Here is a 24200-nt window from a genome sequence, read left to right on the forward strand (position 1 = left end):
TTCTAGGGGTTTCAACTCAAATTTTGCCAGTACTTAGGAAGGGGGAGAAGAGTGGTTTATGTTATCATTGGGGAAGGGATTGGCCTGCCTAAATTGGGGTAGGCCCTAAATGAAGTTGGCTTGCATGCGTTTGTCAAATCATGGGCTTGGGGCTTTGACCTAGCCAGCATATTATAGCATGAAGAAAATCAAATCCATAAATTCAAGGGTGATTCTTGGTTTCCACTTTTTACATCCAAAGAAGGTTGAAGCCACTTGACTAGGGTTTGTGGGTGACAAAATCGAAGGCTGAAAACCGTGGCTTAGCCTCCTAGGCGGATACAATGAGAAGCCCTTCATGCAAGATAAAATAGGGAAAACTTTACATGCTGCGTCATCCTCGTATGAATTATATAAAATCCCTGTTTTCAACCATCCAATATAAATGAATGATTGGGACAACTTCATGTATAATAACGTAAGTTAATTTTTGAATGTCTGATCTTGATTGGATAAATCGAGTATCTCAATTTTCATATTCATCTTATAAATCACTTCAAAGTGAAATTTGAAGCGTGCACAGCTGCCATAGGGGTGCACCTGATAAAATGAGAAAAGAATACTTAATAACAAAAAAATTACTGGGATATTTCACTTATTTTTCATATATATATATATATTATTATCAGGTGGAGAGCCCCTCAAATTTCATGCATAACTAATTGGAAAAGCTTTCTAGGTTTCCCTACAACATAGAAGTTCTATCTTTTATTTTTAATTTTTTCTGTAAATTATTTTGACATCAAATTTTAGATGTCCATTACTCTATTAAACTCGCACTAACAAAAAATATAAAAAAATATTTTTGATAAAATAAAATGACCAAATACCCTTGAAAGTTACAAGGGATATTTTGATCATTATTTTTTATCAAAAAATTATTGTTAATATTTTTTATAGGTGCATCCCAATGAGAAGATAGCACGTACCAAATTTCATATCGAGAAATATTGTATTAAAAAAAACTAAAAATAAAATATTTTGAAACGTCGGATCTAATATCAAATGATGAATGTCTCTCTTAATAAAAATTAAAGCGCTGGATGGTAGAATGAGGATAGAACTTCTATATTGTAAAGGTAACATATAAAGCTTCCCTACTTCATTTGTAAAAAAAGTAAGAAAAAGGGGGTGCTTTTCTTCTTTTTTTTTGTTATAATCCTTTTAAGTCGGGATGACTGAGAGCAGAGAACATATATTTTATGCCGAGTCTTCCCAATAAAATATTACTATCCTGCTCACCGCATTCACAAATGCACACCAGACACATGGACTTCATCTAAGAATCCAAAAATTTCAGCCAAATATTACATATAAATAATCACCAAAAGCCAAAAATTTATCAGAGAGAAACAAACAGCTCACTCATAATCCGCAACAAGAGAAACGCATAAATAAAACCCATAAATAGAGAGAGACAGAGAGAGAGAGCCCCAAACCCCTGCAAAAACCAGAGAGAACCCCCTCTCAAGCAATGCTCGCACCCTGGTTAGGAGCCCATACAGCCTAATAATGCCCTTTGCATCTGCCTGATCATAGATATCCCCAGTCTCGAATGATGATGTATCCTGTCGATACAAGCTCTTCTCACTCTTCAACCCCTCTCCATTGACTGACCCTTCAATGACCCTTTGTATAGCTTAAGCGCCACCGATCCTGTAGTCTTCTCCGATATCTTTTCCATAAAAGCATCCATACTCTCTCTGGTAGCCCAGCCACTCTGCCGATCTCTAGAATTTGATGGACAATGAAGAACCCATGCCGCTATGAGTGTAGGCAATAGTTTGTGTGACTCATTCACCGGAGGGTGGTTTAGCAACTCGCATAGATCCTCCACTACCTCTGCTTCTTTAAACTCGACACCCTTATCGTTGCACTCAATATAGGCCGCGCTGCCATCATTGCCGACTGCAGTCCTAGAGAACCGGTAAAAAAACAAAGACAATAACTTCTTCAATTTGCAAGCATAGTTATCTAAATCTCCGTCTTCCTTGCTCTCATGAGGAGAAAAGTAAAAAAGGGTACGAAGAATATAGATAATTGGTATGAACTGTTCTACCAAGGAAAGGTTCAAGCGATGGAGGTGAGGGGAATTTGCAGAGAATGGCTTGATGATGTGGGATCTAACAACATTGACCTTCAACATCTTTCACAAGAGGAGCCCTTCGATCCATATACATACATGTGTATATATATACTATTGAGTTGACATCCATCAAGTATATATATCAGCTCCTGTAAAATATCAGCTGGCTAATCTTTAGCCATTCTATGGCCAATAAAATAGTGAACCAGAATGGGGGATTTTAGCTAGATTAAATTATTATTCAAATAATAATTTAATGCAAGAAAAGTGGTGTTTATTCAACAACCCTGAACATTTTGTGGAAAAGACATTCTTAAAAATTAAGTGAATTAAACAATCCTGAACTTTTCTTTATTTGGCAATAAAACTTAGTAAAAAATGTAGATGAGATAAATAAATTTACAATTTGTGGTTCATGTGAAGATGCGATAAAGTCAACGAACAATATTTTTATGCCATGAGTCCAGAGCATTAAAAAAAAAATTGTCCAAATTTTCAGTAAACATTACAACATAGCTTTCTTCCTTCATTGGCATGAAACAACATAGTATGTGCATACAGTGAAATCGCGATGGCAATACTAAACACAACAAATACATTAACAAAACAAATGCAGCAAGGCATATGATTGGTATTAGAAAAAAAAAAAAATCTCATTATACAATTCTGTTCGCATCATCATCGTCAAAACCTTTTTTCCAACTAATTGTGATCCACTACACGAAATGGTCTGTTACTCAAGAGACTATCTTTCTCCTCTCTTTCTCCTCTCTTGTGCTTTATGCAAACACCACGAAATGGGGGCTCAAGTTTGGCTACAGGTTTCAAATCAGTTTCAAAAAACTTTCCAATCCATGGTGCCGACAAAGAAAAATGCTGTGGATAACATGAAGAACATAAATATTTAATTGATAATTTAACAGGGGATTCTCAGAACAAAATTTTGACACTGATGCTTACCGATTAACCAACCCTCTCTCTCTCTCTCACACATGCTTACAGGTTAACCAACCCTCTCTCTTTCTCACTGATGCTTACAGGTTAACCAACCCTCTCTCTCTCACACACACATTCTGAAACAATAGCACTACAAAATTCCAACCATGAGCAGAATAATTACGTTTTCTACCCCTTCCAACCATGAGCAGAATAATTATGATTTCTACCCCTCAAGAACGCATATCCAGATGCATTCCTCCATCTTCAATTGTACAGGCCCATTTTTTTTTTCTTTCTTTCTTTTCGTCCTCAGTTGCAGCTAGATCTGCAGGTGAAATTCTTGGGCATTCCAGCAAGCATACTAGAGAAAATTGAACAGAGCTCTAGCACCATCCTCTGCCATATCTGCCACAAACTCCCCCCTCCCCCCTCCCCCCTCCTCTATCTCTCTCTCTCCAATGCAACTTACTGGAAGTAGTTGTTCAACATCTCAAAATTTACTCATTTCTCAGCGTGGTGAACGGATAAGATCTTGTCCATCTCCTCAAAAAAAGGCCAACCTTTTTTTCCCTTATTTCCAACCCTGTTGTCCTGTAGCACAATAAAATACAAGATGGTGAATAGACATGGAAATTTCGCTGATACCATCATTGCGTTTTAGACAGCAATCACACCTAGCTTTCTTAAACTATTAAGGCCTCCCATTTAGTGTAAATACAAAAAACAAAAACAATATTGATGGGTAATTCTTAAACTATTAAGGCCTCCCATTTAGTGTAAATACAAAAAACAAAAACAATATTGATGGGTAGTCGAACAAAGTAATACAAACAATTTTGAGAGGCTTAAATCTGATAGTGCTATAACTAAACAAAAGGATCAGTGAAAACTTACCAAACAAATCGTCAAAAGATTTGGTAAGATACTTAAGAGAATTGGCCCATTGCAAAGAAATTCAGAAAATATTTTCACTTTCTCTGCTAAACTGATCAAAAAATTGTTAAAACTTGTTCCATTTTTTTCAACAAAAATTCTCTAACGTGTTTGTTGCTATCAAACTACCATATCTAGGAGCATGCCATATATTCTAACATGAACACACTTGAGAGAGAGATAGAAAGAGAGTGAGAGAGAGATGTTTACACTTCTAATATTGAAAGTCCATCAACATTTTCTACTCAAACAAAAAAAATAAAGGTACAGGCACAGAAGGAAAAGTAGCATTTATGATGAATTTTATGAGAGAATATGGAATAGGACTCTCTGCAATATGGTGTAATATCCAGCAAATCAGAGAAAATACTCGTTTCATTTTAATCCTAAGTGTATTCTTCTTTTCCCACAACTAATCAAGCAATTCTGGTAATTATACTTAGACAAGGAAATAAAAGGAAAATCTAAGATAACTAAATAAGCAGAAAAGACACACCTCATATTTCTGAACTAGCGAAGCCCAGATAGATTTACATTGACCAGGTGTACGCTTAACCCCTGACTCAAGAAGCTTAGAAGAAACCTCTTCCCAAAGGACCATCCTTGCCTTCACTGCTCGAAATCTACTGTCCATTTCACCACGTAATTGAATTAGTTTAGAAATTTCTTCAGGTTCCCATTTATTTCTCTTTGCCGATTTTGTTGACGAATTATTGGCTAAGGTTTTGTTTTCTGCGTTTTTAACATTTACATTAGATATGCTTCCATTGTCTTCTTTTCTTTCCCAAAACTTATTAAAATCCGCTGGCTTGGGGTCTGAAGCTGGAATTGCTGTTTCAGAGCTCGTGTCTACATTATCCTCCAAGAACAGTTCATTTGCATCTTCATCTGGAAAATGGAAACAATATAATGGAAATGTGAGCCTTAACCCTCTCTCTCTCTCTCTCTCTCTCTCTCTCTCTCTCACAAACACACAACGCAAACACAAAAATCAGATAAAGGCACTTCTTTACCTGAGAAATATAGACATAATTTCCACATTAGTGAGAACATAAATATTAACGTGCAAAAAATAGATGAGAAATTTGAAGTGACAACTTCTTGTAAATTTCTCTCTTGGTAATTTCCTGCTAAATACCTTAATTAGAAACAAAAAAGTCAAGAATCAAGTTTTCAGTTAAGGCCTTAAAAGAACTTATTTAGGTCCGAGGAAGGAGACAACTTGAAAACTACTGGCAGAATGCACTAGCCCGAGTAAAACAGCAGGACAAAAAAGAAAGAGGGCACTTTATGGCACAAATCATGTGAGGAAAATTTGACGAGCAAAAGGCAGCATATCTGAGAACAAAGCAAAAGGCAGCATTTGACCAATCATAAAACATTTGAGTGTACCATTTATATATTCTTCTTCTCTTAAGCTGTTGTCAAACTCAGCTGTAGTACTTGTAGTAGTTTGAACTTCATCTGTTTCTATGTAAGCTCTTTCCTTTGCTGGACCGTCATCGCCTGATTGGTTCAACAGTGTCGTTAAACTACCTCTTGATTTGGATAACTTTGCCTTTAATTCTTCAGCAAGAACTGCATTTGCATTTTCCACGGCAACTGCAATAACCTCTGGCCTTTTACTACTGTATTTCCTAACAATCTTTCGTAAAACTTCTGATACAATGCGCTCCATGTGAGCAACTGGACAATTTACAGGACAGCTTGAGAGAGCAGCATGAGCAGCCTTATGCAGAGCTTCCAATAACTTTCCTTTGTCAAGCCAGAGACATCTGGTCGTAATTTTGATTCTCCCTTTGAGGGATGGTTGAGAAAAAAAGCCATCCACTTTTGGTGGGCGCATAATTTCCATGCTAAAGAAGCAAAGGGTAGAATGATCAGATAACTTCAACAGAAGTCATCACAATAGAACATAAGTCAACAAGATGCGATAGAGGATGAAAATGGGAGTCCTCTAGAAACAAGCCAAGTTTACCTCACAACTATAATTCCATCTGATGCAATTCGCATTCTCTCATTGATGCACAACTCTTCAGAAGTTCCAAATGCTTTATCACCATCACTGTACATCAACTGTCACACCCAACAATTGTTAAAATCTTTCATAAATTTGCCCTATAGTAAAACAAATAATTACTGAGATGTTAGCATACATGAAAATTTTGGAAAATTGAAAAGAAGTAACAAAGGAACTAAAAAGAAAGTGAAGATGTGAAAAGAAATAAGAAACATGATAACAAAATAAATGATCATTGAAATGAACCTATACATACTATTTTATCGGATGTCTCTGAAGAGACAATCAACCTATATATACAAACGAACTGTAAACTAAACTACAGAAGTAATAATATGACCAAAAAAGTAGTTTGATTGATTCCAAATATTCCCTGCCACTTTCGTCAAGCCAGAGAGAACTTGAGTACTTATGAGTCCCGAGGTAGTTAGCATGTTTTTGACGTTTCCCTGAAATCATACTTTGACACTTTAAGATCACTGATACACACGAAGGGAGAGGGAACAAAAGTGTGTTATCTAGGTCCATAAATACCGACACACATTAAAAAAAGGAAATTTTTTTAAAAAAGTCTGTTAAGAGGACTTCGAGGACATACAGATGGCACATGTAAAGAAAGAAGAATACTTCTAATCATCAAAAAGAGAAACATAAAACTAAAAATCTCCAATCTAGTCTAACATCTGAAAATGCAAAAAATTCACTCTGATAGAAGTAAGCAGTCTTAGCAGGGTTTCCTTGTGCTTAGTATAATAGGCCGATACACAAGCATCTTTGAAGACTGCCAACCTGCAAATTCTCCTTCCCCAGGGAAGTAAAGCCATTGGACAGAACTCTTCTGTTTCTGAGATGTGAAACTCCAAGCATCTCTCCATTCTTGATTACCTGAAAGAAAAATTTACAAGATTAACACGAAACAATGATCTAGGGAAGCCTTAAAAATCAACAGCATGCAAGCCAAATGAGTGATCAGTGTGACATGTCAAGGTTCATGGGACCAAGAGGAGATAGCAATGAATAGAAAAATCCTAATAAATGCAAGTCAATGAAATTCAGGTGCACTCCAAATATTTATCAGTGGCACCGCACCAAAAGAATATTATGATAGACAATTAAATAAACTTACAGTGGTGTGATGAATTCCAGTTGATTTTCCAAGCAACTCATGCTCCTTTAGGAACAGTAGTTCTCCATGGATGGGTAAGAAATGTTGGGGCTTTACGATTCGCAGTACTTCTTCCTTCAGAGACAAGAAAACTTAAAGGTTAGTGAAGTATTGATAATATCACTTAAGGTGTAATGGAATATCATAAATAAAGATCACAAGATTCCACTCTCTGCAGATTGAAAAGGACAAAATCAAAAGACTCTGCTCTCAGCAGATTGAAAAGAATGATCCAAGAATTACAGAGATGATGCAGGTCATATAGGAAAAAAGAACCAAATAAAGGATGTCCTCAATAGTGCCATCAAAAACAAGAATACGAAAAGGCAAGCCCAATACATATACCCAGCTCATTAAAAAACGAGCCCTAACTATCTTGGCAGAATTGTGGAATGCCACAGGCCAATGGCGAGGAATATTTAAAATGCAATTCATTTCATGTTGCTGTTTGTAGATTGAAAAGGCATTGTTGTCGGATGTTCAAACATATTGGTGTTGAGACATGAAGGAAGTGGGAAGATCCACATGAATAAGTGAATAGAGAAATTGATCACATCAGAATCATAGTGCTCACCTAAATCAAGCATGCAACAGTATCACTCTATTGGCTTTTGAAGAAAAGGGAGAAAGATGAAGTTCACCAGATGATAATCCTGAAGTAAGCTTCCAACTCAGGCATTTTGATGCTGAGAAAAGCATTAATTTAAGTTGCACATGTATGTATGGCAATTTTGTATGAGTCCAGATATAATAAATTCTCTCCATTTATGAGCTGTTACGTCATTGACCTGCACTCTCAATTATTCATTGTATGGGCCCCATGCTGTTGTATCATACATGTATACCTCAATGTGTAACGATTACCATATGCTCCTTCTGCTCTGTGTATATCAAACTGTCATGCTGTAAATGCCAATTCTCACATTTAGCAAAATATTTAAATGATACACAAGTATACCTCAATGTATAACGATTACCATATGCTCCTTCTGCTCTGTGCATATCAAACTGTCATGCTGTAAATGCTAATTCTCACATTTAGCAAAATATTTAAATTATTATCATAGAAAAACCAATTAATTACTACATACTACCAATCAGTTACTGCTAATGATCATATGATTCTAATGTAACAGATCTCTCATATACATGTGATTCATACCTAACCATGTATAAAGTGCGTGTATGTTTGTGTAAGAGAAAAAAGTGAGATTCTTGGAAAATTTTTGATCTCCTTTAAGCATGCAACTTGAACAAGAATGAGAAACCATCAATATAACTATAACAAAGAAACTACAAGACACAATCTTCCAAGAAGATCAGAACGATCTTCCTCACCAGTTCACCACGATATCCATGACCGGAAGTATGCAACCCCTCATTCTTTCCCATTACAATGGTCGATCCTATCTCAGAGATGCGGTTCAACATCTTCATTACTCTTGTCTCATTGCCAGGTATAACCTGAAAATGGCAAAAAATAGTTCAGCGAAAATGAAGTGGCTTATCAAAAAATAAAATAAAATAAAATGGACGTATCTACTTAGACTATGCACTCTGCAGTATTATAAATGTAAATTTAAGTGAAGATAATTACCCAAAAAAATTAAGTGAAGATGAAAATAGCGACCTAAATTCAGAAGCGCATTAATTTTAAGTGGTGAAAGTAGAACATTTCCATCATCCAGTTATATCGCAATCAAAATTATACATAACTCCAAGAACATAGGAATTGATATCCGAAGCGTCCAAAGAGCATCCAGGAAAGATGTAATGATAGGCCCAAGTTCATATACTCTGCACTAAGAATAAAATGAATATTTGCATTTACATGAACTTTCAAATAATTAAGTACATAGTAATAGAAAAGTAAGAAACTACAAATGTATATTTATAATGATAACATTAAATAAAACGCATTTCAGGATGTAGAACTGTGCTTGGACTATCAAAACAATTCTGAGTGCTAGGAACATATGCGCGCAATATCTGCAAATACATGCAAACATGTACTGATGCTATCTAAGTTCCTTGCAGATATGCACACACACCGCATATATGAAAATAACCAGTTGCTCACAAAATGCGATCAACAAATAAGACACTTGCCTTTGCTGAATATAAAATCAAATCCTCCGTGGTCAACTTAAGGGAATGGCTGCCTCCAAATGATGCAAGATTCAGAGCAGCACGTGGTTCTGCCTGGCAAAATTCTTCGTGAGAACCTTACCAAAATTTCTATATGCAAGAAGAAGCCAGAAACAATCATATAACATGACTTTTGGCTCAATCTATCCTAGCTCATGGCTTGCACGTGCAAAAAAAATAGTAATATTGCAAGAAATACAAGGGAAGCTCAACAATCATTGGGAATTAGATTCGCTTAGGTGTAATAGTTGCAACTACAACACATGAGGAACCTATGAAACAAAATAAAATTATAAAATTCAAAAATTCTCCAAAAACAGATCAATAGGTTAAGAAAAAAAACCATTTCTTAAAAAACCATTATACTTTTTTCTGAACTTATGACAAATGAAAACTCTAAACTTAATTTGAGGCATATCATGAATGATCAATGATATAACTAAGTCATCTAAAAGGTTTAGGAGCAATTTGTTTTTTTATCAAATACAATGCAATTAAGTTCAACTAAGGTAATCATAATACATTTGGCAATTCTTTAGAAATAAAATGAGGCATCCATTTTTCATACAAAGACTTGGCATGATCTATATAAAATTGTAATGGAATAATGAGAAGGTAAACTTTCTTTTCAGTTATTTAGTTAGCATAGTTATGTAAGAGTAACACCAAATTAATATGATCTTGAAAAACACCTACTAGATCAATGGCATTCAACAAATCAGAGCCTTTTAATTCATATAAAATTAGATTAATAGTTTTCAATATCCTACATAGTTACAAGGACATGGATATGAGAATGTCTTATTCAAGTCTGAATAATCTGACAAAACGACCTATTATCCATGTCTGACGTTTAACTATAATGATACATAAAATTTGTTAGTGACATCCTAATACTATTATACTAAAACTAACTTCATAAAGTAAAGCATGTGGTCCAAGAGTCCAAATCAAAGACATGCCTGTCCAAATCATAGACACATGCACTCAGAAGTGCTGACACGTGTGTCTTACAACACAGGCCCATGTGTCCTACAATGCCGGCACAGGTGTATCACAATCTGGAGATATGTGGTTTAGAAAGCCGACAGACATCTTGTTTGTCTATCTGTGGACTCGCATGTCTGCATAGAAGACAGGCCGTGTGTCTGAAATCCAAAGAATGGAATTTCAAGACATGAGTGTCCATACTGTGTCTGTATGGGTTTTTGCATTCGATATGCATGCATAGATTACTGTTGATTTCTAATAATTACAAAAATGCAATGAGGAGAACGAGCAAAAAAAACCTCGCTTACTAGCAGGAGGTCTCCATGGCAATCTCCGAAAGGCCAAACGATCTTTGAAAAATCGCCTAAATCATCAAGAAAAGGATTCTGGGTTGCAGGTGACTCCACAGTTGTTGAGCTTGGTCATATCTTAGACAGAGGGGAAGAGCTCAAGATCCTTTTTTCTTAGAAAAAACTCATGCAAGATGCAGAGAAATCAAATGGGAAGCTCTTAAAGTTACACGAAAACCATGAAATAATGAATATATAAAGGGATTTAACTACCCAAAAAATATAGAAGGGGATTTCCGTTATGCGACAAAAGCTGGCCTCGAAGATTCAAGAGTTGGGACGACTGGTTTTGTATTGAAATTCACAAGAAAAACATCTGCAAAGGGTTGGAAAAAGCAAGTCGACATCTTTAATGGAGTACCCAAGAATTGCCCACCAGGAATTAGCTCCAGAATCATTGCTTTGAGGCCTGGGGACTCATTTCACCAGACTGTTTTAATGGTGGGTGCAAAAAAGGGGTTTGCAAAGGGGAAATGAGAAGACAGACCCCGCAAATGAGTGTGAAGAACGAAGAGAGAGAGAGAGAGAGAGAGAGAGTGAAGGACGAGAGAGAGGAAGAGAGAGAGAGAGAGAGAGAGAGAGAGTGAAGGACGAGAGAGAGGAAGAGAGAGAGTAAAATATAAGGGATTTTGGACAAAGAAGAGGTTTCACTATTTACCAGTGGGCTTTCCCGTGAGGTCGCCATAGGAAAGAGAGAAGGGTTCACTATTTTCTAAGGGGTTTTCTGTACCCCGGAGTGCGGTATTTTTTGGGCTGGGACTGAATCGGCTATAGCAGCAGCTATCAGCATTTTTGAGGGGAGGATAAAGCCGATAAAGGAAGGCATGGAACTTTGATGAATATTCCTGCCGGTCATTATCATATATATTCTTCTCCCCCGCATGCATAGATTTTCTTTATTTTATTCGCCATCTGGGCCTGCAGATATGTATTTTATGAATATTCCTACTCCCCTTCCGACAGGCCAACCCTACTTCATCGGATCTACCAATATGGGGGTTAGGCGTTTCTTCAGATTATCCGCCTAGGAGAAAAGCAGCTTTCAATTAAGTATGGAACTACCTCCCGGGAGAAGAACATCTTGAAGGCTGAAGACTAGGGCTCTGAAAATGGTATCAGGCATCAGAGGCGGATCTGGCTATCGGACTCCAGCTGGGGAAAGGAAGGTTGGATGGATGGGTGAGATTGAAAGGTCTTTCTATTATGAAGGAAGGCAGAGTGAGACTTTGGATGTTGAAGAAATTAAATAAACAAAAAGGAGTAATTAGGAATGGTATTGGAATAAACGATGTGATTAGAACTGGAAAAAAGAGATAAGAGGTCCAAGTCCGAATTTCCAAAATTGAGGGGGTGCATGGGATATTCGAGACCCGAGGTTTTAACAAGGACCCTTTTTGCAGGGCAAGGATGCCTGTCGTTTTCCCGTCAATTTGTTGTTTATGCCGTCTCCAAGTAATAATTAAGAAAACAATCATGACAATGATGGTGAATTGTAGGCAGGTGAATATTAGTGTGTCGAGCTAAGAAATGAAAAGGATTTCAGACAAACTGAATGAACCATTCTGGCAAAAGTCACTCAGAAAAATGGCACCAAAAAATATTAAGAACTTCTTCCTGCGTAGTAATTGATAAAATAAATTACTTCATTTAACGTATGGATATTAAGAGTCACCAATATAATCCATGAGTTGAACCTGAATGGGAGTGTTAGCTTACTTGGGAGCCCGTTGTGACAATTAGAAGATCTTTTGGAGCATAAGCATCAATATCCTCCACTTTTATCTGCAAAAGGATAAGAAAAACACATCAAATGTTTTTTTTTCTTGGCAATATGTTAAATTGTTTGCAGTGGACAAAATCATATAACTCAATAAGAAATTTCTAAATTTGTGAAAATGGAGTTGAGATATAATATGCCAAGACACCTCAAAACTCGTGAGTATCAAAAGACTATAATTTGACAAATAAAAAGTTCAAGTGATTGAGATACCCAAGACAGCTCAATCATATATTCTGACCCCAATGTTGCCATACAAATTCCTTTTCTTTTTTATTTGCAGTTTCACGAAATTAACTGTGAGGTCAACCCTTCTGAACATCATTGCATGCCCAAAAAGTCTTGACTTTTCAGTATGACACAAACTAGATGCCGGGGGGAGTTTTCCCTTTTTTCATTATTAACACCATGTCTAGAGTTTTAAAAAGGCCCTAATAAAGCATGTTAACCAGAGGATAGAATTAATCTTTCGTTGGCTAGTAAGGTCTTACCAAAGGATCATTAAAGGTGTTGATGATACCAGAGCTAGAGGTTAAAGTAAAAATTGATGGAACAAAACAAAATTGAGGCTTTTGAATTTCTATATGGATGCAGTCTTCTGATGGAGATCAAAGTCGATGACATCAGGTTTATGGCTGTAACTTCATCTGAGGTTAGGACTTAAGAAGCACATCATATTGAAAATTGCAGTCATAGGGATGAGTTTTTGGACAACCGTTACAAGCATTTCGGTCTAGGGAAGGAAGACCACAAGAGAGGTATGTAGAGATTGGTGAGTTGTGCCATGCAGAAGCACTTTGAAGGAACTGGAAGAACAATGACTCAAGCATTCAAGTGGCTCAGGGGCCTAGACAGTGCAGACCGATCATCTGATTAAGCAAGGAATATCAAGTACAACCCCTAACAGTTGGTTACTGTTTCATCATGATGCAGAAATAGTAAGCCACCTGCTTTTGCAGTGTGCCACTGCTAGACAGATGTGATCCTTTGCATTTGAAGTTGTTTTATATTGTATGGGTAGAGCCCCCTTCTGTAGAAGCATTACTTGTGGAACGGTTTACCCCCTGACAAAAGTAGGTCTTCTCATGTGGAGGCTGCATACTAACAGTTCTTTGGATCTTATGGTTGGGGACAAACAAAAATACTTCAAAGATCAGAAGCAGGAAATAGTAGGATGAAAGCACCTCAGAGCCATATTTGCCTCCCAGGCTAGATTGAGAAAAGAATTATGGGGCTACTCTGCGGCGGACTTCGAGAGTCAAAGAGACACTACTGTGAAATTAAAGATCACCAAAAATATGAGGCCAATGATGCAAGAGATAGTAGTGACCCCGACAAGCGTATAATGACTTCAGTCCCATTATATAATTGTGATTGAAATGAAGCCAAAGCATGGACTAGGCTGTTTGGTCTCAGAAACCTTGACCTAGAGTGGAAATCAATCATCATGGAGGGACATCACAGCGATGTTATCAGTCATATGACCAAGGGGAGATCGTCGTCAATGGTTGAATAATGTGTTCGAACTTCGAAGAGATGTGACGTTGATGTTGAACTTTGCAAATGTCCCTACAGCATGTATGGAAAGAGTCTAATCAACAATGTATTGGCAAGTGAAGGAGTCTCCAAACCAGCACAAGTAATCACTGCTTTTAATGCATAGCATAAGAGTATACTGTACATAGGCTCATTTTCAATAGTTGTTTGTATGTAAATTTTCATATGGAATTCAAACAAAATCAGTTGCCAATCCACAAAAAAAATAACTAAAACGAAAACAAGGAATTCTTCAGCAGCAGGTGAAGGCATATCTAAATGGTCTATCTATTTAATCAATGAAGTTCAGTTAAAATTCGACGGGTGGGGGGGAAGGAGACATCCAAATGGGTGGCAAGGGGAGGTTTCAAGGCAATTCTGGAAGAACTGAAAAGGAGCTCGACCAGTTTCTGTCTGTAATTCTTATAAATCCATAGGGGCATGGGAAGCCACATCTCCAAGATCTATCGAAATTAATTGCAACAGGAGCATAGGCAAGCAATTTAAGGTTTAAACTAAAGTTTTAGCTATGCCTAATTAAACACACTGTATCCACAAGAGAACAAAAACTTAAATGCTGAATCCAAAGAAACTAAACTGAACCAAATTCCAATTCATAAATGAATTTTGAAAGCAGCGAAGCTACACAATGCTATATTTTTCTTAAAAAGGAAGCGGCCACTTTCATCTCAACAAGTCAACACATACCAGAGTTGAAGGATCCATCGGTGCCTTCCCATCCTTCCAGGCTGCATCCAGGTATGTCCTTAGTGACATCCCAACAAAGACCTGTTACATGCATGAGACTGCAGTTAATCATGAACACTTGGAAAAAAAAGGAGAATCTCACAAGCTCTCGATATCATAAAACTTGAGCAATGGCTCAATAACCTGCAGAAAAAAAAGCTAAATGCCTCTAAATGAAGACATGCGATACTTACCAGTTTTCGACCAGTAATATCAGCTGCAGCTTTCACACTTCCAAGGCGATGTATATTAGATGCAAACTGTGTAGTTATTACTCTTCCTTGTGCAGCTGTAATATTCCGAAGTAATGCATCCTTTACAACAGCCTCACTCATTGACCTTCCAGGTGAGAGAACATTAGTTGAGTCGCTCATCATCTGAAACCACATAGCTATCAGAAGTGATCCGAGGCTAAAGCTTGATAATCACTTGTGAGAACAAATTAGAGGATAAATGAATACCAAACTAGCAGACTGATTCCTATCAATTGATTGATCCATATTCTCATTAGTAAGTACTTGCTCAATTTATGAGATGTTCACAGTTTATGGTCTGGCCAAAAGGAACAGAAACATCACGTACAAACAAATTCATTGTCATAATATCCAACTTGTTTCATGTCAAAAAGCCAAACATTTCTAGAACACATATGGCCCATGGACGAGTGGAGCAGAAAAATTACATATGAAGCAGCTACCAAATGTTGTTCCAGACACAGATATGAGGCTCTATAGCAGCAGCACAACGAAAGGAACAAGGTTCTTGCCACTAAGATGTGCTATTGTAAGAGATCCCTTTACACTCTGAAAGCTTGGGATAAAATCAAGCAATGGTGACATATGACTTGCAGTACATACCAATGTAACACCTTCTTTTGCAAGTTCCTCCAAAGCCTGACGATCAAAAATCTTTCCATCCAATGGTGACTCATCAATCTGTAGACATATCATAAGTTCATAACTACATAACTACAAAAATTCAAAGCTTAATAAAGGATGTACAAAACCTAGGAACAACACTCACCTTCCAGTCTCCAGTATGAAAAATTGTGCCATCAGCACAACGCAGCACCAGTCCACAACAATCTGGAATGGAATGAGTAACCCTAATGGGCTCTACTTCAAAGGGTCCAGCATTGAACCTTTTCCTTATCTTGAATAACTTAAGCCTTGAAGGTACAAAAATGCTAAATTCCTTCAAACGCTTCTTGATAAGCTGTAGATCAAACACAAAAAAAGCATCTTATCTATTTTTAAGTCAGGTATACAGTACCAAGCAGTTCCCAAGACATTTTTTTCTTTTTTTCTTCTGATGAACTAATCACCAGGGAGACCCTTTTTTTTTCTTTTCATTTGGTTAGGCAACACAGATATTGAAGCAATAAAGAATAAGATGCATGTTGTGAAGAACATAGACGTCATTTTTCTGAACAAAGAACAATCAAGAAACTTTAAAAGAGACACGAATTGAAACTATGGAGTCAAACTAATAACATGTGCCTGGCATGTCAAAAGCAATATCTTCCATAACTCTTAAATAATATCACCATGGGGAAGTATATATATATATATATATATATATATATATATATATATAAGTGCGAGACCTTACCTCCATCGTGAAGGAAGAAGCAAATATGGGAGTGTGGGAATCCAAAGCAGGGATAACCTGGTTAAAGAGCCAAACTTAGCGTGGATCTTAAAACTATGAAACTGAACACATACTTCTAAATAAACGGATCTAAAACCAAATTAATCCATAGCAAAAAAGAAAAGAAAAAACAAAGAGAAATATTGCTAATAACTACAACAAACTAAGGTGATTTTTTTTTTAAGCAAAAAGCAAAATGGTGTTCCACTTGTAAAACCTTCTCATAAAGCATAAAACCCTGAAAATAAACTCATGGAATGCTACAAAAAGCCTTCTGAAATGCAGTATACACTCAAGTACATCCTTCATATACAAATCCATCAAGACCAAAGAAACCAATGAAAATAGTTCCTTCACTCTATTATCAACCAATACATACCAATGTAATTAACTTTGGATCTTGTTTTGGTTAGCCACCTCAGGAAAGAACTTAAATTTTTATTTTGATAAACCAAAATTGTAGATAAGAAATGAGATTCGATAAAAAAAATAAAAAATGTAAAAGAATATAACCTTATTCCTAAATATTTATCATCTAGATATGCATTTTAATCTCTTAAATCATTCATATAAGAGAATCATTCATAAAAAAACTACAAAACATTAACAAACACTTAACAATTCACAATTCCCCACACGTTCATGATAATATAAACAAAAAACTATGACTTCAGTATATGCTTGAGAATCTTGTGTTTTACTGGTCTCGAAAGGCATGAGGTGGAATACGAAAGGAAAATTTTCATGTTGGACAAATTTGGGGGAAAAGAACACAATCACATTTCCTGATGTAAAGCACAGGAGAAATAAACTTTGCATATCTTGCATCCACATAGACATAAATTGGAAAGCATTGGAATAGAAGACCTCAATTGTCATGGATCACAATAACAACAAGAGCATAAAACTGAACCTCAATCACAAGCAGATCGTAAGCCACTCACCAAGTGTATCATTTAAATCATTTTACACTAAATAGCCAAAGGTAACCCTGGTCCCGCATGTTATGGAGAAATTATTAGAATTGCGGAAGGGGGTGATCTAAACAGTTATATAGGACCTTCATTTGGGCAAAAGATGCTAAAAGGCCTAAAGCAAACAATATCTTTATAACATATGTTGACCACCCTGGCTATCATCAAGTGCTCAGTGAAATGTTATCGGAGAGAGATATCACCCATGGAACCCCGAGGAATTTTCTCAGTGATTGATATTTATCATACAATTTTCCATACTTGAATTTATTCATCTATCAAGTGAAGCAAAAACAAACAGTTTGAAAAATATGGTCTGGCTAGGGTTAGGAAGAGGTAGAAAAATTTACCCAAGGCAATGCACCGATGTGATCTTCATGGCCATGTGTTATAACTACTGCTTCAATTTTGTGGCTCCACCTTTTGATGAAGGTTGTATCAGGTATAATTTTCTGGACACCAAGCTCATCATAGCTGACGAGCAAGAAAATGAATCAGTTGAGGACGTCAATAATCGGCATGATAGTATAACAAATATCAAACATATTTACATCCCGGCACAAGGCTAAAATTTATGAGTGTCCTTTTGGTAATTCAGCTTGTTTGCACGAGAAAGGTTCAAACATAGACCTTTGTCCTGCAAACCGCCGACCTCACCATTAGACCAAAGACTTGGTAGACAACATGAGGTTAAACTTGAATTTGATAAATTCAATTAGAAGCAAACAAACCTGATTAGCTATTTCAATAATTTCTGACAATCACAATGCCACAAAAGATTTAATTTGTAAGGCCATAGATACACCAAACTCCAAAGTGAAAATGTTAAAAAAGTGAAGAGTCACAAAAGCTTCTTTTTTTTGTAAATCCCTAAATGACAGGAGCAACTGTATATCGAGTATCAAGATTGGTGGTTGGACATTACTAAAGGTTTCTTTAAAAGATAATAACTGCAGAAGGTGCCAAAAGAGAACTGATGGCTTAATCTATATAGCACACTGGAAGAGGCTCAATAGCTTGATTCTATAAACATAATGGAGGTGGTAAGGCAGGCCTATCAGAGCATGGGTTCCAGGAGGGTAAGATGTCAAAGTTAAGTGCACCATTTTCCTGAAGTAGAGATAGAGCTTGGCTCTAAATGGTTTTTGGAGCTCCTTCCATGATTGTTACGACATCATAAACAGAGATCTGATGAATTTTTTTCATGAAAGCTAAGAAATAGGGTGGCTAAAGAAGACAAATGCTCCCGCCAATTATCACCCTAGTGCCAAATATTCAGGGGTAAGGATTTCCAATTTGTCACCTTGTAGGTAGTGTCTACAAGATCATGGCTATATTGTTATAATTCTTTTGGTGTAAGACTGCCGTTAATTGAAATGATGGCAACTTATCTCCTCTTATGAGGATTATCATTTAATTATTAAAATATATCTTATTATTCATCACAATATACATTAATATCCAAAAGAGAAGATTATCATTCATCAAAAAATTCATTAGTATGTGCTGACTTACTCAGGAAACATGACACCTGCATCCACTAGAATATATCGATCATAATGCCCTACAAGCATGCAGTTCATTCCAATTTCACCAAGACCACCTATAGGAAGAACACGCAAAGGTGGGCCACTGGATCCTTCGTAAAATTCCTCCATTTTCCTTTGAACTGAATCCTCCATACTTTTACTGGGACCCTCCAGCCTCCCCGATCTTTTTTGGCGCAATCGAGATTCCTTGGCACCTAATAAAGGATATAAATATTTAAAGGTGATGCTTGAGAATTAGGGATAGGTACCAAGCAGAAAAATATAGCGGCCATTGTTGTTTGATTTTCATTTAGTGGGGCATCTCCACCAGTGAATTAAGGTCCCAGAATTCGGAAATCAAGGCTATAACTGCAACAAGAAGGTATGCTACACTGGTACTAATCAAAGAACTACCAGAAATAAACAAAAATTTTCGATGATGATATATTTATGAAATTATTAACATGCAAATTGTCATCTGTGCTTCAATTATTTTGAGAAAACTTGATACAGAATTCACAAAAAAATCCAGATATACCAAAATAACATGACGATAAAAACCAACTTTCCATTTCTCAAAACTACCTCAAAAATGCCATGGTCAAACTTCCACAAACTTTTGCTGTTTCTTTTGAAAAAATTAGAACCAGGAAAAACTGTACCTTTTCAAGTCTTTCGTACCAAACTTCAGTAACAGAATATTCAGTCAATCAAATTATTTGCATCCAAATCTTTCCAAACAACATTTCATCATGTGGATGCATATTATCTAAGCATATGAAATCGTCCCCACTATCAGCAAAACCTACTACTACATAAGTATTAAAGAAGGATACGGTGAGTTAAGACTGCCAGTACATGTTCTAAATGAAGAAACATAATAAGAAATAGATGATAACGGTAACCATCCTTACAAAAGACAGCCTTGAAAAAGAAAAACACAACCAATGGTATCACCCTATTAATTCGTATTACTGAAAACAGTTGATCAAAATCAACATTTAGGTATCAAATTGGAAAAGTTGATCAAAATCAAAAGGCTCTAAATAATAATTCATATAACTGAAAACAGTCTAAAAGCCTAAAACTGAAGTTCCAACTGCACTTTAGCCATTGGGAAAGTGAACAGCTGAAGAGCGCGTCATTCGTTCTTCCAATTTCAGCTGAAACTCCAACCGAATTTTAATACAGATTCAGCAATTATCACCCTATTTTTTGCCAAAACCGGATTGAAATTGCGGTGAACTTCAAAAATGAACAGTCTTGAACTTGTTTAGCACTGAAGAAATTCAGAAATGTCCCTTAAGAAAAAAAGTGCAAACACGCAAATGGAACCAGAAACAAATTAGCCTGAGACTTTCATCAAAGTCAGGAGATTTAAGTTGACTACCTTTAGGCTGATTCATCGAAAATTCATCCAAAATTTATTCTTATTTATACATTGGATGGCCTATATTTGGTTCCACAAATAACAAAAAAATTCAATTTCAATCCGAACTAAAACTTTGTGGCATGCAACTGACAACATAAGCAGAGAAAATCGACCAAAACACAAAAGAAAAAGGAAAACCTGTGACGGATGGAGTTCCAATGGCATTTGAGATGAAGGATTTCCTGGTTTCACCATTAAAATTAGGGTTAAAAGAGAACCTACAAGGGCAAATAGAGAAGGCACTCAAAGCGCCCATCTTGCACTACAATTATATCCTCTTACAAATATACCAATAATATGAGCATCAAAATGGCGAAACATAAAACATCAGATTAGCTCCCAGGCTTGATAAAAACCCTAGAAATGGAACCCAATAGGGAGCAAAGGCTGCCCTAGAAAATGCAGAGAAAATCTTCAGAGTGCGAGAGCGAAAGGGCAATGGGGGCGGGAAATGGGGAAGCTGATATTTGTATGGAGTGGAAATATCGGCGTCTTATCTTTCTTTCGCAGTATATGGACCCAAACTAACCTCAATAAGATAAATAATGGCAGTTACATCCTGAAAAGAAAAAGGAGCAAGCTGTTCTCGTCTCTCGTCGCAACAGGTCGGGCTGGCGTCGCCTTATTTCCATAGGGGTGGGCATGAGCTGGCCTGGCCGGGCAATCGCCAGATTGGGTCAAGCCAAAAATAGATGAAAAATATAAGAGAAAAAAGAAGAAAAAAAGAGGGCTAGGCTGAATTGGGCTAGCACCCTAGCCCAGCCCTTGGGCCACAAATTGTGCTGGGCTGTGCTCTACTTTTTTAGGGTGGGGCCGGCCTGGCTAGGCGGAGAGTCTCGTGGTTGATTATGACCCTCTTTTTATAAGTGGTCACACGGGTAGAACTTATATATATAATATATATATATATAATGAGTGTAAGTGAGATGAGGATGTTGAGATAGATGAGTGGCAAAACAATAAGGGATAAATTTTGAAATGAATATATTTAGGATAATTTATGTATAGCACCAATAAGCGATAAGATGAGAGCAAGTAGATTTAAGTGGGCTAGCCATGTGCGGCACATACCCCTTATACACGTCCAATACAATATTTGCTATGAAGTGTGAGTTAGTTCAAGTTGAAGGCTAAAAAAATGCAAAAATAGGCCCCAAAAGATATGGTTAAAAGTAGTGAAAAAATACATGGAGACTTATAGTCTCATTGATGATATGGGCTTTATTAGAATAAAATGACGGATCATGAATTCATACAGCCAACTCCAATTAATTAAAAAAAAAACATTGATCTTGATGATGGTCAAAAACACATTACCTCCAATCGATTTTGATGCCTGCGATCAATTTTAATCTCCAAACTTCTCGTGTTTTAATGTCTATATAAAATGAAGGTAAAATTACGTACATATATGTTATAATTTCCGATATTACAAAACTATTGAATAGCTTCCGTTATTACATCTCTGTCGATTTTTTTATATGTCAAAACAAAAAATTTAAAAAAACAATTTTACTCTTTTTCGATTGTTGATCAACCAAATTCAATGTATTTTCGTTTATTGATCAATCGAATTCAAAATAAAACAATTTCGATCCTTCAACAACAAAAAATTTATCATTTTTTTGTTGTTGAAAAACCGAAAATTTTCAGACGAGCAACGACGTAATAATTCACGGACCCTATCCTGAAACGTCTCTGGAGGAGCAACCTCCTTAAGCATCAGCGATTGATCCTTCAATGGTACTGGCTTAACGGGTGTTTCAGAAAGAGGAAGCCTAGAGGGCACAATACCAGAGGCCCGATGGTCCAGGCCTCCTGTATGCCAGGTAGCAGACCCTTGCTTAACAGCAACAGCATAGACAACCCCTCTGAAAAAACCGCACCTTTTGTTACCAGAAAAAACCTCTTTTGTTACCAGAAAAGATGCCATTCCTCCCATTCTCCTCTGAAGTGTTCTCTTTCGATGGGGCCAAAGGGAAGAGGGACTTCTCGTCTAATTTCAAAGGGGGTAAGAGACAAAGCTCTGGATCTCTAACAGGAGTCCTCGAACCTGGAAGCCCAAGCCTTAAATCTGTCTCTTTTAGGTTTAAGGAGTCTTTTTTATCTCTTTTAGATTTTCTGAAGACTCTGACGATATGAGAGGGGGAACCCTTTTTTCCCAACCCCTCCTCGACATGGCCAAGAGGTGGAGACATATCAGTTCAGTTCCAGAGAGGAGTTAGTTCAGTTTTCATGCACACACGAAACATAACATGAAAGAGCCAAGTACCCTCCATTGTAGAGAGAGAAACAAACTCTGAAACCCCAAAAACAGTCCCTCCCTCTCCTCGCAGTGTCAAAAATCCCACAGAGCTCACTCAGAAGAAAGCCTTCGTCTTCCTTTGCAGCAAATAAGTTCTACCGGATAACCGGAAATTAACAACCGAAAAGCCTTCCCTTGTAATTTTTTGGTTTTTCAACAACATAAAATTGTGAATTTTCAGATGTTGAAGAATCTAAGTTATCATTTTTCGTTTCAACAACGTAGAATACATTGAATTCATGAAGAAACGGACATTTTTCAATCGTTCAACAGCAAAGAATACATTGAATTCATGAAAAAGCGGATAGAAAAGTAATAACGGAAACTATTCGACAGTTTTATAATAGCGAAAACTATAACGGATATGTGCGTAAATTTTTTAAAAATAAATAGTCGAGATTCAACTATCAGGTGGTTTAAAAAACGGATCGGTCCCCAGATCGTGTACCCAAAAAACTCATCTGAATCGGTGAATCGACGGTTTGGATCGAAAATTGGTTGAACCGGTCGGTTTAAACAATTAAAAAAAATCCAAAAAAAATATTAAAAATCTTTACAAATGTTGTTTTTATGAATCCAATAAGAAAGGAGGTACTACATTATTAACTTTTATTTTTTTTCATCAATATGTGAATATTGAGATGTTCTAACATTAATATAGCATTATTATAATATAGATATTTGTATAATATTACATCAAATTAAATTATTAGAAAACACTTCCACATAATTTAAAAATAATTTTAATATACATAAAAATAATTATATTGATGTAAATTTAACATAATTATATTAAGTTATTAACATAAATAAACAACAATTTCATATAATTATGTTAATTTTTGTAAATTATTATATGAAATTTTTTTTTTGTAATTATATGTAATTAAAGATTAATTATATGCACTTTTGTCTGTATATTGTAAAAAAAAATATATAATTAATCTTAAAAAAGATTAAATCTTAAAAATAAATAAATATAATTAATCTTAAAAAAAACTATAGACCATTTCATTTGATAGATGTCCTTTTATAAGAGAGATATCTATTTATAGAGCATTTAACAAGCAAGCTTTCTATGCTTCCCCTATAGCATAGAAGTTCTATCCCCCTCCTTATCCAACTGTCAATTCTGAATGGAGGACTAAGATTGACCCAATCATAATGTCACGTCTCTACACTATTTTATTTTTAATTTTTTTATATAAACTATTTTGACACCAAGTTTTGGACATCCATTCCTCTATTAAACTCGCACTAGAGAAAAATATCAAAAAAAATATTTTCAATAAAATAAAATGACCAATTTGTATAAATAAACTAAAAATATTCATATAATTTGTATAAAAAAACTAAAAATAAAATACTTTGAAATGTCGGATCTAAGATCAAACGGTGAGTGGCTCTCTTGATCAAAATTGGACGTCTAGATGGTAGTGGGAGGATAGAACTTCAATGTTGTAGGAGAAGCATAGAAACCTTTCCCTTTAATTTATACATCATTGTACATATGAGGGAGATAGCTTTATAAAAGGGTTTAAGAAGTGATTGTGCACGACAAAAGGTGTGAATTATCCCGT

The 24200-nt window shown here is 36.1% G+C and overlaps 1 protein-coding gene across 2 annotated transcripts; it reads right to left on the minus strand.

Moving 5' to 3' along the window:
• Positions 1 to 3008: 3008 nt before the first annotated feature.
• Positions 3009 to 20755, minus strand: EMB2746 (RNA-metabolising metallo-beta-lactamase family protein). 2 transcript variants are annotated; one of them, XM_020669548.2, is made up of 18 exons: positions 20606 to 20755; positions 20454 to 20497; positions 18870 to 19098; positions 17705 to 17828; positions 16342 to 16398; positions 15754 to 15945; positions 15588 to 15665; positions 14925 to 15107; positions 14692 to 14772; positions 12387 to 12452; positions 9292 to 9384; positions 8521 to 8646; positions 7144 to 7257; positions 6807 to 6902; positions 5976 to 6073; positions 5390 to 5853; positions 4494 to 4885; positions 3009 to 3655 (listed from the first exon to the last, which is right to left on the minus strand). In XM_020669548.2, the coding sequence occupies exons 3-18, from the start codon at positions 19034 to 19036 to the stop codon at positions 3566 to 3568; spliced, it is 2421 nt and encodes an 806-aa protein (XP_020525207.1). In that variant the 5' UTR covers positions 19037 to 19098; positions 20454 to 20497; positions 20606 to 20755; the 3' UTR covers positions 3009 to 3565. The 2 variants fall into 2 exon arrangements, with proteins under 2 accessions (XP_020525207.1, XP_006827615.1); XM_006827552.4 differs by having other exon boundaries at positions 20454 to 20755.
• Positions 20756 to 24200: the final 3445 nt, after the last annotated feature.

This window comes from Amborella trichopoda, chromosome 7, assembly GCF_054954075.1.
Source record: "Amborella trichopoda isolate Santa Cruz 75 chromosome 7, AtrichopodaSantaCruz75HAP2 v2.0, whole genome shotgun sequence".
Classification (NCBI taxonomy): domain Eukaryota; kingdom Viridiplantae; phylum Streptophyta; class Magnoliopsida; order Amborellales; family Amborellaceae; genus Amborella; species Amborella trichopoda.

Coding starts and splice junctions, on each gene's coding strand:
- EMB2746 (XM_006827552.4), bottom strand. CDS start 20,571: ATGGGCGCTTTGAGTGCCTTCTCTATTTGCCCTTGTAGGTTCTCTTTT. Junction 15,108..15,587: donor CAAAAGAAGGTGTTACATTG/GTATGTACTGCA, acceptor ATGTGGTTTCAG/ATGATGAGCGACTCAACTAA. Junction 6,903..7,143: donor CTGGAATTCATCACACCACT/GTAAGTTTATTT, acceptor TTTTTCTTTCAG/GTAATCAAGAATGGAGAGAT.